Source organism: Anser anser, assembly GCF_964211835.1.
Source record: "Anser anser genome assembly, chromosome: 18".
In the NCBI taxonomy this organism is placed as follows: Eukaryota; Metazoa; Chordata; class Aves; order Anseriformes; family Anatidae; genus Anser; species Anser anser.
Genome location: NC_139739.1, coordinates 10,235,981 through 10,253,103, shown reverse-complemented (window position 1 = coordinate 10,253,103; position 17,123 = coordinate 10,235,981). Strand labels below are relative to the sequence as shown.

At 39.8% G+C, this 17,123-nt stretch overlaps 1 protein-coding gene across 4 annotated transcripts in view; it reads right to left on the bottom strand.

The window, feature by feature from the left end:
- The window catches only part of CABIN1 (calcineurin binding protein 1), a 110,150-nt gene that overhangs the window by 6,463 nt on the left and 86,564 nt on the right, over positions 1 to 17,123 (bottom strand). For all 4 annotated transcript variants that reach the window (XM_083803822.1, XM_083803825.1, XM_083803824.1 and 1 more), the window contains exon 36: positions 8,664 to 8,958. In XM_083803822.1, coding sequence (XP_083659948.1) covers positions 8,664 to 8,958 — 295 coding nt within the window. The remainder of the gene's footprint in view (positions 1 to 8,663; positions 8,959 to 17,123) is intronic.

Genomic DNA, 17,123 nt, shown 5'->3' with positions numbered 1-17,123 from the left:
CAGAACCTTATTTATCCACTTATTAACCAAGGATACAAAACACTAATTAATTTAGCAGATACAATACTACATAAACTGGAAATCCTATAGCTTTAACTATGCTGCTAGCTGAGAACAGTTTTGTATGTACTTAGCTGCTAAATTACATTGGGGACTTAATAGTTCACCATTCAGAACAAAAGCTCAGATTTGCATTATTGCTTAATGACTAAACCCTACCTCTTTTGTTGGTTATAATCTTTGTTTAATTATACGATATATCATTGCTTAAGCTGATTTGCTGTGCTTTGCTTTAACTAAATTATGCCCCACTGACAAAGCTCTTTTGAGCAGCATATTTCTAGCCAGATGCTACAAGACAGATGTAAGTCTGCACTCTTTCATGAGGAATCAGCTTACTCCCATGCATTTCCATCTTCCACATCATGTTTGTTTTTCCTACTTTTGAAGATGCAGATTTGTAGCGTAGTAAAATTAGATTTAATTTTAATAAAATTGTGTGTCAGCCCTTTTTCAAAGAAGTGACTGTTAACGCAAGGGCAGGAGCTTGGCACAGTAAGTGTGTATTTCTATTACTACACTTCTGGAAACAACACTTGTTAATATTCAATCAGGCTGCTTCTTTCACTATGTGACATCAAGAGCCCCCGTCCATTAATCAATCCTTTGCTGTCAGGTGTTAAACACACAGTGACTGAATTTTATTCCCTGATTGGGTCACACACTTTATTCTTTTATGACTAAGCAATATTTTTTTTGGTGATAGTCACCCGAGTGATATTATTTCTAAGTTAAAAATTAAGTTAATGAGCAAAATATTTTTATTTCTTGATAAAGAACTGGTTATTTCAGGTGTATATATCATAATTTGTATTATCAATACTTTAATACAGCGCACAGATATATCTGTTTTCATTACAGACAGAAAGGGCAAAAGACAGAAGGATAATCATGAAGAAATACACAGTTGAATTGCTATTATTTGTCTAAAACACATTTCTGAAGAGAGTATCTCAATATTAGTCTTGTGGACGATGCTGTTATAGCCCTGAACATAATGTCCTAGTTTTTCTAATAAAAACTTTCCCCAGGGAGGTAAAGACTCCACTAACTCATGAGCCACAATATTCTGCACAAGTGCAAGAGCACAAGAATACAACTAACAGCACATCCTGAAGGTGTTCAGGAAGCGCAGATTTAATCTCAGTTAACAAATCGTTTGGTAATATGCAGTACTTGTACGGTTCTTGCAGGCTTTCAAACATTAGCTGTACAAACCCAGTTTAAAATAAAATCAGTCTGTGAAGACGTAATATGCAACAGTCGCTTGTCTCCAGGCTGAAGGTGGGACAGCTACTGTACTCTGGAGATCTATTTAGCACTCTCACCTCATAACATAGCACAAAAAAATAAGCATATAGAAAAAGCACAGATTTGCAATGCATCTTATTAATATTGGTATCGAAAAGTTCCTCTCCGATTGAGCTGAATTCTAAGTATCCTTTTCAGCCTTCCCTTTCCCAACAACTGGCTAAATATATATAAAATAGCAGACACAGAGAAAGAGGGACATCATACCTTTCAACATCTCCCTGCTTTAGTGAGGAAGAAACAAGCTGAAAACAATTCAATGCAACAACCTACTCCAGCTTTCCTCTCCAACCTCTTTCCACTTGTTGCCAGGGAAACCAGTGTTTGCAGATGCCTATAGCGGGCGCCGGGGTTCATGACTTCATCACAGCTAATATTCTCCCTCACCGTCTCCCTTTATACAAGGAAAACACTATATACACATATCCATACACCAGAAACAGATTATACAACTCCTGCACCCATTTTTACACCAGTAAGACTGTTATTTGCTATTCTGATGCGGCTATGTCAAAAATATTCCCTTGGCAATTTGCAGATGTGGAGAAAGTTTCAAAGCAGTAGCAGTGTAACAGTGAGCAGCTGCTCTGGTCCCTGTGCAGTGCACCGTGTGCTTATCACCGAGTTTCTTTGTGCTGTCAGGTGGAAGGAGACATCAACATTAGTGTTCTAAGACTTTTTAGCTGGAATTTCAAAAGAATCCTTTAGTCATGCACTAAACCTATTACGTTACGTGGCGAGTGAAAGACAAGCCCAGAAAATGTGACTGGCACCTGGAAAAAATGTTTTCCGCTTGCTGAGGGAGGTGGTTTGAAGTATTAAAGCACAGATATGCTAAAGGCTACAAATAACTTACAGTGCAAGCACAAAACATCATTTCATTAGAGGAAAAAATGAAGAAACTGAGCTTTGAACTCCAGGACAGATGCTAACGTGATTTCAAAAGTGTATGCTTAGAGAAATGAACAGATAACAGGTTCAAGTGCTTCACTGAAGCAGTTGCACCGCTTGCCTTCATCCCTCTGCAAAGCACCTTCCCCAGCAGTTCTGTGTCAGACAAAGAGCCTGAAAATACATTACTGTGATTTGGCAAATCTGCACCACGGAGCCTTCCAAACACTTCAAAAGAGTAAGGGCTACATCCTGTGTGCCTGAGGACACTAGGAAATACCTATGTTATTTGTTCCAGCAACAACTGGTTTACTTTGTATTTTAATGGCCGCACAGAGTACATACAAGTTTTCACAGCATTGTTACTTATTTACCATACAAGGTAGATACTATTCTTTTTTTCCCCATGTTGATGGAAATGGGTCTGATCCATTGCTCCCTGACACAATGGAGTAAATATCTTGCTGCATTTCCAAAGAATAGTGGCTAATGTGTAAACAATTAATTTTCTGTATTCCATCTGCCTCACCCTCTGGCGTGCTGGGAATTAATACAGCTTTTTTTCCCATACAGCAGCTGCAAAGGCCATGGAAAGCTTGAATTTGAAGGAGCTCAGAGTTTCCTCATACACTGTGCTACAAGTCAACGGAAAGACTGGGCTGGAACACAGGTTGGTTCAGCTGAACACAGGCTGGTTAAGGATGCTGACCCACAGAAATAACAGCAGCATCCAGCCCCAAACTGTATGCTCTGTTTACCATGAGGTACTTACACCACAGCAGGCAGCGAGACCAGGTGTATTTAGTTCATCAAGGGATGCAGGAGGTGTCCTTGGCACCCTTTCCTTACACATTTTCTTCCTCTACATTCATTCCTAGTATTCTAGCATGGAATTTATTTCTAAAAATAAAACAACAAAAAACCACTACCAAAGTCATAGCTGTAGGAATACAGATTTGCCTTGAAATGCCAAATTCAGGAAATTACATTCAAAGCTGACACACAAAGCCATGTGTTAAAAATTAAGCGTCAGTAACTTTGGAGGCGAAAAGCTGCAGAACACAAGTTCTGTGGCCCCCTGAAATGAAGAAATTCAAGCAGTCTGCTGAACAGAAGTTCGCACTGTAGTAACGTGGCATACTGCTATATTTATCGCTACAGTCCCGAACAGAGTCTGCTGTACAATTACGTGAGACATACCCCAAACTCTTTCCTAATGCTGAGGTCAGCTGTCACAGAACAACATTCATGCTAGGAAAGCTTAAAACAGGTGGCTGCTCGGAAAGCGCTTCCTGGAAATAGTCCCTGGCCCACCCTAATCCCCAAACTTCTGGGTCCCTGAGGGAACCAGTCTGCGGCCCAGCCAGCGGAGCTCCTGGGTCCCATACCACCTCCTGCCCCTGTCAGGTTTTCTAGAGATGCAGCCAGCTCACAGGTACCTTGGTAAAGAAAAACCCTGAAGCACAATACTAACTTTCTCTCTTTTTAAACAAACAAACAAAAAAACCAACCAGCCAAATGAAAACAAAAATAAAAAACCAAACACGAACTGAAAACCCATGCCCTTCAATAAGAAATTTATGGGCCTAGATCAAAAAAGCCCAACAAACTTTCAAATGGCATTATAAAAATTCATCTAATTAGTAGTTGTTTTTTAGTATTCAATTTAGCAAGAGCACACCATTTGAAGAACATCACCTAGTAATAACTGTAGATAGCAAATCTCTCATTTGCAGTCTACTCCCTGTGAATTTTATATACTAGTTACCTAATGAAAGCCGTAAGACCCTTCCTTACCCATCAGTATTTCATCCTCCTTTGACCTGACAGCCAATTAAGCCCAAAACAAATTAGCAAAAGCAGCTAAGGGTATCGTTGTATTCTTTAAAGAGATTTTTCCAAGAATTTTGGAAACAATGCAATACCTGTGCAGTAGGCTTACAACAAGATCTCTCTTCAGTCTGCATTTGCGCAGCAGTATATAAAATATTCTGCTGGCAGCAAGCTAAGGCCAGTGAAAGAAACATACTGAAACAATATAGCATCATTATCATGCTCTTCTACAGATCTCTACGGTCTCCGGAAGATGTGTTGTTAATGCAAGATATCCATAGGGCAATGCTTCCCTGGGATTTTCAGGGGTATCTAGAGAGCCTCTTTGGCCCCACAGCCTGCCCAGCCCATGCTATGCCCCTGGCTTTTACCACCACCACCTCACAGGGCACAGTTTGGAAGCTGCTGTTCCTGTCCTATTTATTCTTACTGATTGAGCTTGAGCACATATAAACAACAGCTTGAATTTCAAGGGATTTTCCGCACAGTGTTGGATTGAATAAATAAAACTTAAAAAAAAAAAAGTAAAGATTAGAAATAGATATTAAGTGTACTGAAAAACTTTTCTGGAATGAGTTTGTTGCAATAGAAACTAAATCAGTGTACTTCCAAAGGGAAGAGGAAAAGACACAGCTGACTGGTACTGCCTGAGCATCAGGCAAAAGGGAATTAAGAAGTCATTCACAAACAGGAAACCCCCTGCTGGCAGTCAGCAGTGAAGTTGTTTTCAGAGTGCACCCATTGTGAAAAATAAAAAGCTTCATGAAAAGGAAGGATCAGACAGGTGGAAGTGAGAATACCAATGCCAACACAGGAGGCAGATGCAGAAAGAGATTAGAGAGAACAAACGGGGAGTTAGTCGAAGGCTGCCTGGTTGATTTCTATCAGCAACTTTGCAGTCACTAACAAGTGGAAAGGAGCTTCCACCCCAGGGTGCTACAAAAAGCGTGGGGTTACAGGTATTTAAACAGAGCTTTTAAAGCCTTGGAGGAATTCAGCCTTGGGAACTGAGGAAGAAAGCTGTCAAAAACCAGGATAAGTCATATTGTGCATATAGGAAAGAAACCTCACAGCAGGTAACTGCTGGAGGAACAACCCGATACAAACACTCACATGAGGCCACAGGTCCATGGCCAGGCTAAGCTTCTGAGTTTCAGATTTTTTGAGCCATCTGTTGAGATCAACTCTGAACACTACAGCATGATTTTGAATTCAGCAGAGAAACCAAGAGACGAGACTGATCATTGTTAGGAGGGCTGAACTGCTACTTCGGGTCCTTTAAAAAGGAAACTGAACGTTCGAACTGAATTCCACAGTTAAAATAAGGTTAAATAAAGTTAAAACAATTTAGCCTCATTACTCACTCTAACTGTGCTACTGTTTACCTTTCCATGCAACCTTCTTCACTGGTATTTATTTCTTCTGCTTCTTGAAGTCTGAAAGGTCTACAGGTTGAAGTACACTTACACCTCTACCTGCCCTGTTGTGCCTAGATAACAAACGTCTGAAATCATAGCAGGATTATTTATTTATGGTTTATGGGCTGCAATTTCCCTGCACACTAGAGAAAGACCTGATTGACTTCCTCATCTCTGAATTTCTAAGTTTGGACAGCTGTATCATGACTTTCTTGTTTTTGTATTGAAATGCATAGGGCTTGAATGGATGTAAATTTCATGGAGAGGGGGGAAAATATTTATTCTTCCACATTTAAGTTATATTCCAATTAACTGAATAGCTGGTTTTAAGCAAAACACATAATATTAAATAATTCCAACTGTACAAGCCTTGGTATGAAAAAGTCAGATGTCAGATGTGAATGTTTTCCTGTCCATTCCTTATAAGAATCATTATTTGGATAAGGACACTGAAGTTAAAGACAACGTCAAGATTTTTCAGCAATTTAGAACAGTATAAAAACAGAGCACAGTGGGACACATTGCAGAGAGTTTATCTTAATTGTCCTGTTTTAGCTTCCCTACAGAAAATTATAGGCTGAGCCAAAAAGGCTAATAGTTCCATATACATTCATGCCTACACGTAGGAAGCTCTCATGTTGAAACTACCACTACCATTACTTTGCTGCTGGATTTCATCATGTTGTATTCTATACTAGTTAGTCATATTAGACAAAATCTCTTGAAAACATTCACACAAGAAATTAGTGGCAACTTTGCTTTTAAAGCCATTCTTTTTTCTGAGTGAAGCCACAGAAAACAATAGCAGCTAATCCTCTGTGACACTGAACACTCTCATACGAACAAATAGATACAGGAGGAGGTTACAAAACATGACAAGAGATGAGAAAGATGAAAACAGATTACTCTGAAAATAGGAAGACTGATTTTATTATTTATTTATTTTTTAAACAGAAACAGAGCTAATGAGAAGTGGTAAAAAAAGTGGTAAACCAGATTATAAATAATACTTTTTGAAGGAGGTGGGTGCTAAGATAGGAGAATCAAAAAGAATAGAAAAGGAAAGGAAAGGACACAGCAGTAATTGGTGTCTCTCTCAGCTAGAAAAATGACCTGTCAGGTACGTCTGAGAGCCAGAAAGCCAGATACAACACACACACTCAGCACTGAAACGAGAGCTTTGCAGAGCAAGCCTCTTGATCTTCAGACACACGGATCCAGGGTTATAATTTTGGCAGCTAGCCCTTCCATCTTCCTCAACCAAGATGAGGTATAGAAAGCATAAAAGACCAATGAACAATATGAAACTTCACCACCCTAACAAAGCCTAGGAAGTCAAAAGATTAAAATAAATGTTCTAATCACTGCAAGGCAGCCCAGGAAATTGTTGAGAGGAAAGCATGTCAGAAATGCTCGTGAGTTTGTTTGAAAACTGAAAGAATCCGGGACCTCTTGTCTGCATTGTCATTCCTGCCAGTCTCCTTAGTAAATGCACAGCAACTGCATAAACTAGAGGATTTTTTCCCATGTTGTCTAGGCACAAACCTGAATTACTCCCTGTTGAATAAGCCTGCCAAGATATCTTGTGACACTGTGCAACTCCATTCTTTAGCTTCATAAGGACAATAACAAATGTGGTTTACGCATTGACTCAGCCATTCCCTTCCTTATCATTCCCCTTCCCCTCCTTCCCTTCCCAAGACAATCGTTCCCTACTTCTGTGAAAAAGGAAAATGGTATGATTATAACGCAACTCCTAACACTGGATGTTAAATCTCAATTTTGTCCTGTACTCAGAGATTAGCAAATTGGGAAAACTGATTTCTCCCCAGAGTTGCCAATGAATTCAGAAGACTGTGTGTGTTTAGATGCCAATGCTGATTGCATAAGGCAGTATATGGACAGAAGTCACAGTATGAGTTTACTTTAACAAAACATCTAGATGATACATAATATTCATTAATGAGTAGGCTATCATTAAGTCTCACAAATCTAGGCACTATTTCCACTGTATCCTCATCTGTCACTTTCCCCCAAAGCTGTATGTTTGTGGTTCATTCATAACTTTATCTGGGTTCCTATTAATTCGGCTATGGCATTTTATGAGTAGCTCTAAAGTTCAAGTTTGTGAGCAGATGGAGCGAGCGCAAGCAGCAGCAGAAGCTTCTTCAGACAGTGTTCCTGCTAAGGCTGCAAGAAAGTACACGCCATAACAGGTGCTCTACCACTGTAACATGCACAGCGTCCCACAAATAAGCACAGCCACGTCTTTGGGCACCCAAGCCTGAAACTGGGTCTAATCCTACTTCGTTCCCAAAGTGGATCAGTGATTTTTTACTGCTGCTAACAGCACCAGCCTGCCAGGACAGCAGGAAAGCAAAAGACAGCACTCTCATTTAACTCTTTCCTCATCTAGGCAATCTGTATAGGATCAAGTATGTAACACAGTCCTAAATAAATTACACACTCTTGCTACAGAATAAGTAACATTTGTTTTGCCTCTTCAACCCTTTTCTGTACTCCAACTTTGCACATAACCATACTAGGACTATAAATATATTTCCAACATTCCAGTCCTGCCAGATGCTTCTTTTCTCAAATGTGAAACATAATGGTGATGATACACTAACTTTATGAGCCATGCAGAAGCTTGGAATTTTCACAGTATTACGTATCTCCACACACATATACATGGCTGTGATATCTATGCATTTAATTATGTTAATCAGGCACTTACAAGTCAGATGTAGGCTATCCATCGGTTTATTGCAATTTCAATCACTTCCAACTTTTTAAAAGCATTTGAGGTATTTTAAAGAACTGTATCTTTACTTTCTTGAAGAAAAAACAAATGCCACTTCAGACTTAAATGATCTATTTAAAACATTATGTTATTTTTAGGTTGCTATTCCATGATTTCACATGCAAGTTACATGCAGTGCGTACTAGAAGCTCTTTATTCTATCCTAGCAATTAAAATACGTATAATTTTATACATGTCCCAAAACAAAACCTCTGTTTGTGTAACCTTTCGAGTATGGTCTAGTGATCAGAAAGTGGGACAGAATCAGAACTCAGGCACTGACTCACCATGTGGCCTTGGCAAACTGATTAGAGAGGGCCATGATGTTCTGTCTCCCTGAGACTTACCACGTGCAAGATCACTCATGCTGGGAGCAGTCTCTGCATTCTGACTCCGGAGATGCTCAGTGTCCCTGTGTGACTCCTGGGAGGGAGGCACTGAAGAAGATGCTGAGGAGGAAGAGGATGAAGAGGAAGAGGCTGGTTTTGATTTGGAATGAAGATCATTCAGTCTCAGGAGATTTTCAGGAGTCACAGTGTCTGGATTCACTGGGGCAGGATGCAGCGTGGCTGGTGTTACTGGGAAGAAGCTCTCTCTGTTGTCCTTCGTATGCTTTGGGGTTGTGGGCGTTTCTGCTGTGGACTGCATAAAACACAAAAGGGAAGGCAGAGACAGTGAAAAATACATGCCAGTAATTCTGCATCTGCTACCTGCTTCAGTTACAACTGCAGGCAGTACAACTTCTTGTAGACTGAAAACACTAATACGAATAGCAAATCAAACATTATTATAAAGAAATCTTTCTCCTTTACAAATTATTTTCGTGTTCCTTACAATCTACTTATCAAACTAGCACTTGAACACTTATTTATATTCACATTTACAATGCTTTATTTAACAAGTCCCTCACAACATAACATACTTTCCTGAACTCAATCATTAAGCATGAGTTACAAACTCTTATGAACAGAAATGAATTTCATTCAAAAGTATGTTGACAATAAATGACAATAAATGATTTTTAGTGGATGATGTGAGAAGAAATGGAGAAAACAGAAACACGTCTTTGCTTGCAAAATAAATCATCAGCCTAGCCCCAAATCATAAATCCCCAGTAACTGCAGAACTGAATAACATTGGTGTCCAATTTGGAACAACACTCTGGGAATTCATTGCCTTTGCAGAAGTCAAAAATGGCACCAAGAACAACACTTTTCTCCAAAGCCAGAGCTAAGAATTTAATGCAGTGCTGTTACTTATGTAGATAGAAGACTGACAAAAATTCACCAAAGAAGGGGATAAAAGCACCCATAAAATGAGCATCTTTGCTATAATTTTTTATCAGTAATTAAATAAAATATTCTTGCCTGTGAGGCCACAGGATGTTTTTATTTCATGTTCTTTACAGTCTTCATTTAATGGAGACTTACTGTACCATAAAAGATACGGTTGAGCGGAATCTCAGTTGTTTAATTGCCTGTCTCATTCCTCTACCTCTCATACCTCTGCCAGGAATGAAGAAAAAGTCATTTTAACCATGGTGATTGAGTATGAGTGTTTGGAATAGAAATAAAGAATTCTGCTGTCAGATGTAAAATCAAATTGGTCCCTAATGTCCTAAATGACCAAAGATTTATTACAATGCCTTAAGACTCGGCAGAATTTCACTGAGAGAATAAAGTAAGCTTCAGCTGGAGAAATTACATCTTTAAAATTCAAAGGTGGAAAGCATACAAACACATTTCTGAAAATAAGTGGTGGAATGTATTTTAAAGTTCCTGAACTTGTTTAATCAATTGCTAAAGCATATGATTAAAATCTGCAAGATTTTATGTGCACACAAGAAATAAAACATAGCAGCTGTATTCAAAACAATCGCCCTGTTGGATCAAATGAGGTCTACTCTACCTCTGAAAACAGCAAGTTTCTGATGTGCAAAGCACCAGTTCCAAAACTAAAGGTCTCAAGATGCACAAATAGGATCATATAAACCTCAGGAAAATTAAGCTGCAGAAGAAAGCCTCATGCCAGAAGTGAGATCACTAGAGGAAATGTTCTCAGCTGTGATTTAGAGGGAAAACCCTTCACACCCATGCACTTCATTAACTCACATAACACATTATGTAGAACCTGAAATTTCTGTGCTTATATTGTATCTATTTTTTTCTGCAGAAATATATGAGGATGCTACTAGTTAGTTACTCATTTGTTAAAAATACATCTGCATCTCGAACAGCATTTCTATAAAAACGCACAGCTATTACCAGAGACAGAAAGAGGACATCTGGAAAGTAACTCAGCAAGATTGGGATGGCACTCTGAAGAAAAATGATTACTGAGAGAAGGAACACAGGAACACAGGACCACATCACGGAGTAATTCCTGCTGGAAGGGATCTTTGGTCCAACTCTGCTCAAAGCAAAGCTGACTTCAAAGTTAGATCAGGTTACTCAGGGCCAGTGTCCAACCCAGTTCCACGTACCTCCAAGGATGGAGGTTCCATAACCTCTCTGGGCCCTGTTCCAGTGCTCTGCCACCTTCACACTGAACGCTTTTTTTCCTATCACTTCAGCCAACTTTCTCTTGCTCCAACTTCTAACTGGTGCTTCTCATCCAGCTCTTTCTTCTCTACTGAAGACAGCAATTCAATACTCCCCAACACTCCAGTAGTCTTCTCCTCTCCAAGATGAAGCAACCCATCTCTCTCTCACCTCATTGCTATAAGGGCACATCGGTGACCCGAGATCAACTTCTTGTCCACCAGGACCCTGAGACTGTTTTTGAAAAGCCGCTCCCCGCCAGATACTTTGCACCAGGACCATTCTGCCCCAGGTGCAGGACTTTGCATTTCTCTTTGCTGAGCCTTCAGGTAGTTCTTGTCGATGTTATCCCTTCAGCCTACTGAAGGTCCTCTGAACAGTAATTTCCGTTCTCCATCTTCTTGACCATGCCCTCCAAGTTGGTGGTATTCATGAACTCCCTAAGGTTTCACTCCATCCCATCACCCAGGGCCTTAGAGAGGATGCTGTCCCAAAACAAGCCCCTGAGGAACGCCACCAGGAACTGGCTGCCAGGTGGAAGCCCAGTGGTTGGCTACCACACAGGAACACAGCAAACGATGAAGAGAACGAGGCCTTCTTGCAAGTTGTGGATGACCAGGCACACAAGAAAGCTTGAGACTGAAATAACCCTTACTGGTGTACATAGATGGAACAAATTCATATTTAATTTCTCTCAAAATAAGGATGTGCTATCAGGGGAAATTTTTTTTTCTAATTGGTTCCTCCAGGTGAAGCTGCAGTTTGAGCAAGTTTTTTTTTTTTTCCCCCCATATAAAATTAACCTGCCTTACCCAAATTTTAATTGCACAAAAGAGTAAAGTCAAAACTAATATGTTTCTGTCTCAGTAAAACCACGACTAAGATTCCTAATGCACAGTCAAAAACTACAGCCTCATACTAAAGCCTGGCAACCAAAGATTTTTACATTTATGGCTTTAAAGGGAACGTTCCAGATGTGACCTGGTAAAGAGCTGTCGAAGGATTCTGGAATTATGTTCTTTTCAACCCAGTGAAACAGACAGACCTTGACAGGAGGAAAAAAAAACAACAACAACTCTCAATGACTTTCTTTTCTCAAAAACGGTGTGTGGGGGTGGGAGAAAAGGAGGAAAAAGCTATCTTTAAATAAAAGATGAAGCATAAAAAAAAAACACAAACAAAGCTACTGTGTATTCTGTCATTCACATGGCCCTAAAAAAAGGGATTTAAGCCTGGCTTGTAGGTTTTACTGGACCCAGAATCTGGAGAAAATCTAAAAGCTGTGAGCAGAAAGCTAGGAGGACTTCTTCTATAAGACATTTGTTTTTTAATTTAACGGCAAGAATTCCAGCACCTCTGATCAGTAAGTGTTGCTACTCCCAAACTCCAGGTTAGTGCAGTATCACTAACTACGCTGTTCATCAAGAGTTATGGGGCCACGTTATCATCATCTTGCAGGTGACTGCCTCCAGAAGAACACCTTGTAACACTACATTTGAAAAATAAACCCAGAAAAACTCATTACAGGAAGTCTTGCATTTGCCAAAACCACTTGATGTTCATCTATTTCTACTGCTCTATCAGCAGTAAGGCACAATAAAGATTATCCTCCACGAATGTGAAGTAGGAAACAGAGTAGCAGTGATAATCCTTTAACAGTGTTTTATGTTTCCTCATTGAGACTGTTCGCACAGAGTGGAGATTCTTCTTAATGTCTGCTTTGCTGTGGCACTTTTAAAATTACAAAAATTCTCCTTCCCTCACCCCTCCAACCCATCTCACCCTGCTGAGCTTCTCTATTATCACTGCTGCTTTTGATCTACAGTAGCTTTATCATAAAGTGGCTTTAGTTACTGAGGGGAATCTTCGCTTTTCCAGGCATGATGCTCACAGAACAAGTGCATATAACTGAAATAAGATGAAAACTTATTTATCTGCCTTCCTTATATCTTTTGTTGGAATTACAGGTTCATCCGGTCAAGATTGGATTTTCTTCTGGATTTTTACTGAAGAGCATGTAGTTCTACTTTTGTCTTGACTACTATACTATCAAAGTGGATGGAAGAAACATTTAAGACATTAATATCCAAACAATGTGTCACAGACTGAGAAAAATAGTTCATTACTTCCATAAATATCTACTATCTTATCTCCTGTTCTTTAAAACATCTAGTAAAAATGTTCTTTGTTATGAAGTTTGTATAAAGCCAAAATTCAAATGAGTAATTAGCGTGCATGTTTGTATGGATTATGACTATTTCTAACTTAAACACATGAAGGGGTCCAAATCATCTCCTTATTTGCTCAAACCTTGACTATTTCAACATGCTTCTCTGAGAGATGATTCAGCTTCAGGGAGGCCATGGGCAAACCCGTCTCATGTTGAAAAATGATGTAAACAAAGTAAATAAAATGCAAGAAAACAGGCACAGGAGCAGCCTTCCACTAGGAAAAGCAGTAGTGAAAAATAAAGAACTTTTTCAGAGATGTTACTGAGAAAAATAGCTCCCTATTATTTCCCAGTGAAGCAGTTCAGTAATGAAACAACAGCACAAAAAAAAAAATAAATTGGGCATTAAGTTATGAGAAAATTGTACTTTATAGACTATCTGCAAAGTCATGAGCTGACAACCTGAGCAAGGTTATATTTCTGCCTTCTTGTTTTCAACACATGTTCTGAAAAACAAATAAATCCTACAGGAACCTTACTATATTGCCTCTGGAACAGTTCACTGCTTTGTGGCTGTGGGAAAAAATAACATTAAAATGTTCCATAAAATGGGAAAGAGAGAGACTTCCCAACAGCAGTTTCCTAATGAAAAATGCTGGCACTGCAACTGTTACATAACGTTTGGTGGTGGTGGTTTTTAAACTAGTCTCATGTGTGAGTGTGGCATCCTGGCGGGACTGAAGTCAGAATCCCCCAAAGAACAGGTACGCCTTTTCAGAAGGACACCTGCCTGGAAGCCGTCACATGAACTGGCTGACTGATATGCCAGCCGTGTTCTACAGCATTACCACTCCAGCTTCTCTTCAACACTGTTTTAATTATACCATGTCTTTTCATATTTTTTTCCTCCTAATCTCGCTATGGCAATATTTTGAAACAAATCTCCTTTGGAAGTTTTCTCCAAAGTGCATTAGAACAGCAATATCCATTATCCATAACCCAGATTCTGAGGAACCTTCTATTTCCTAGGATTACTGTTTTATATATGGAGCATAATGAACTTTATATATGTTGAACTGAACTGCATTCCAGCCTAACAAAATCTCCAATTTACACAAATGCATCTGGGACTTAATGTCCTGTTTTACCCAGGCAGCAATATTCTGGCAATACTTTCATACACAAAAAGCAACATTATTATGGACCGAGAAAGATAAGGTAGTAGGATGAAAAACATGAATAGACAAACTAAAAGATAAAAAGTGACTTTTCTTTCCTTCATGTTCACTTAATGATTGCTTTCTGCAGCAGACAGAAGGAGGAGAGCTGTTAATTATATCAAGAATACACCTCCAGGATAGAGTGAGAGGGGGATGCCATGGCAACTGGCAAATGCAACAGTGAACAAAATGGTCACCCTTTGGTAGGAGTGAGACCATGAAAAAGCTCGTCCTCTCATCCCCTCGATCCTCACCTCCGCCTTCCTCCTCCTTTGTCATCTTTGCTGCATTAATAAAGCATGCAGACAACTCAGGAAAAACAACTTTCTCTGTAAGCAGTCTCTGACGTCTTGATGTGCAGGAAGAAAAGATGAAAATTAGCAGCATGTGGGTGGAACAAAAGGGGGGAAACACATGAGGTAGAACTAGAGATTATTATTTCCTAATTATTTAATATTTGACTTATCTCCACCCATCCCCAGCAAAGTACCTTTACAGAAGGCTTTTAGCTCTGTTTCTTGAAGAGAACAGCTTGCTATGGCTTTTTTTTTTTTTTTTTAAGTGAGAATTCGAGAAGAAAATGCTCTAGACGTTCAAGGCAGTTCAAACAAGTCACTCGCAAGTTTTCTCTCTGAAGAAAAAAGCCTAAAAGACTGTAGCTGCAATGCTGGCTGCATTCCACAGCAGAAGGGGAAAAATCCACTGAAGTGCCCTCTACCTTCACGCACAGAAGATGATCTTTATTCTGTTCCAAACAAAACGTCACATTCACTGTAAGGTCTAATGCAGAGACAGGAACTTCACTAGGCTGGTGCTCAGGAGTCAATCCAAGCACTTTGCTGCTGAGGTTGTGTGCGGTTCCAGCTACAGGCTCCATACACCAAGCTCATTCCCTGCATTTCCCTAAAATCCTTCACTGAGAGGGAGCAGTTGAAAACTAGCCATTGCCAGCACCGGGGAGAGTCACGCAGGCGAAAGAAGAAACGAAGACCTCTGATATCTGTTTTGGAACTAGAGAAGGGTGGAAGCAGCAGCACTAAATCGTTGCCTTTCCTCCACAAATACTGCTTTTTCTATTACAGAGGTGGCAAAATTTTGTAAAAGCAAAGATCACGCTGGCAGCCTGCCAGGAGCCTGAAGACATGGCTGATTTGCATAACCCGATTGTGCCTTTGTGTTTATAATAAATTTACTTGTTTTTATTCTAGTGGCAGCTTCTTCATGAAGTGTCATGTTTAATTAGATCCGATATTAAAAATTGCTGAAGAGTTTTGACTGCAGGTTTAGAAAGGGGAGGCAAGGAGAGCGCTCAGAGGTTGGCACCAAGAAGAGGGAGAAGGTGGTCACAGATGTGATACTTAGGAAGAGGAGAGCAGAGCTACAGGCAAAAAGCAAGATTTTATCTGTAAGAACAGTGCAGGGAGAGCTCAAGGTTTTGCAGCTGGAGCAGGAAAGGGGGGGGCTGAAAATTTCTTCTCTCTCTCGCTCTTCAGGGATTGAGTTGGTCCCAGAACAAGGATTTTTTGGCTAAGGCAGCAGTGAGTCTTAAATAACTCAGCAATGTTGAAACAGTCCCTTCTCATGACATTTAGATGATATACTATATGGTGAGGAGCCAATAGAAACGCTCAGCTGCTACAACGCTATCTTTTCCTAGGACTTTCTACATTCAGTTCCATATTCTCAAGGGTCACAGCACAGGACTAGAGACTTAGTGGCATTTTGGAACTTTGCCTTTGAACACTACTGTATTTTTAGATGTTAAAGCCATGTGCAATGTTGATGTCTGCAATGTTTTAAAGCTGTTCCACACAAATTCAGTTCTCAGGACTGATGATGCACAGTATACCCTAACGCATGACCACAGAAGTTTCACTTGTTTCACTCTTCTCTTCAGACTACCTGTCATGACAGTTTCAACGCCGAGGAGAGCTGTAATTTTAGTATTAAAGCACTCAATATTAAGCTTGCAGCAATAGAAATACTTTGTCAAATTGCAAGACAAGAAAAAAAAGTGTTCTTAGACTGAAGTATCTCCACTTGCACTAATGGAATATGTTGTGTATTATGAATCTTCATCCTAGCTTGTGCTGCAATAACTTTCCCATGCAGACTTGTCTTTAATGGCATCGGACATCATCATTATACATAAAACGAAGAATTTAATATGACCGACTTCAGGCAGTCAGTGAAAAAGCTTATTAGAAATTCCCTAATTACCCGGAAGCTTCAAAACTGTTTTCTGCTGGCCCTCCTCAGTCCTCAGGACAACACATTTAAGCATAATGCTACATCAAGGTCAACCTAGTCTGCCTCAATCTTTCATTCTCCCTCACCAAGGCCTCCTAGGTATTCAGTTTCCAGGGACCATTAATTTCATATGAAAATCATAGTTGGCAAGACTAAAAATATATCTCGTAACTCAGAGCAATAGCTGACTGCTTTCAGGATCTCCGCAAATCTTTTTAATAACTTTCTCAGACTGAGAAAATAATAATAAAAAAAAAAAAAGAACAAGCATCCTTCAAAATGCTGTTTGACCATGAACTGGTCAAATAATTTCTCAGGTAACTTCAGTAAGTTAAATACTAACGACACAGTGACCGCTACTGGGCAGCAGTTTCAATCCATTTGATACTCATCTGTCAAAGATCTTGCTCTCAATAAGAACTTCAAAGAAAATGCACGAAGAGAAGAAAGACTTTCAGTCACACCTGCTCTCCAGCCCAGCGTGCTGCACAGCCTCACAGACACCTGTGCCAGCACAGAGGAACACGTATATATACACACCATGGCACAGGAAGCAGCAGCCACCGAGGAATCAGGCTTACTTCTAGCAGCAGTTCTCGTTTAGAAGTGCTTATTTAACTATGCTGT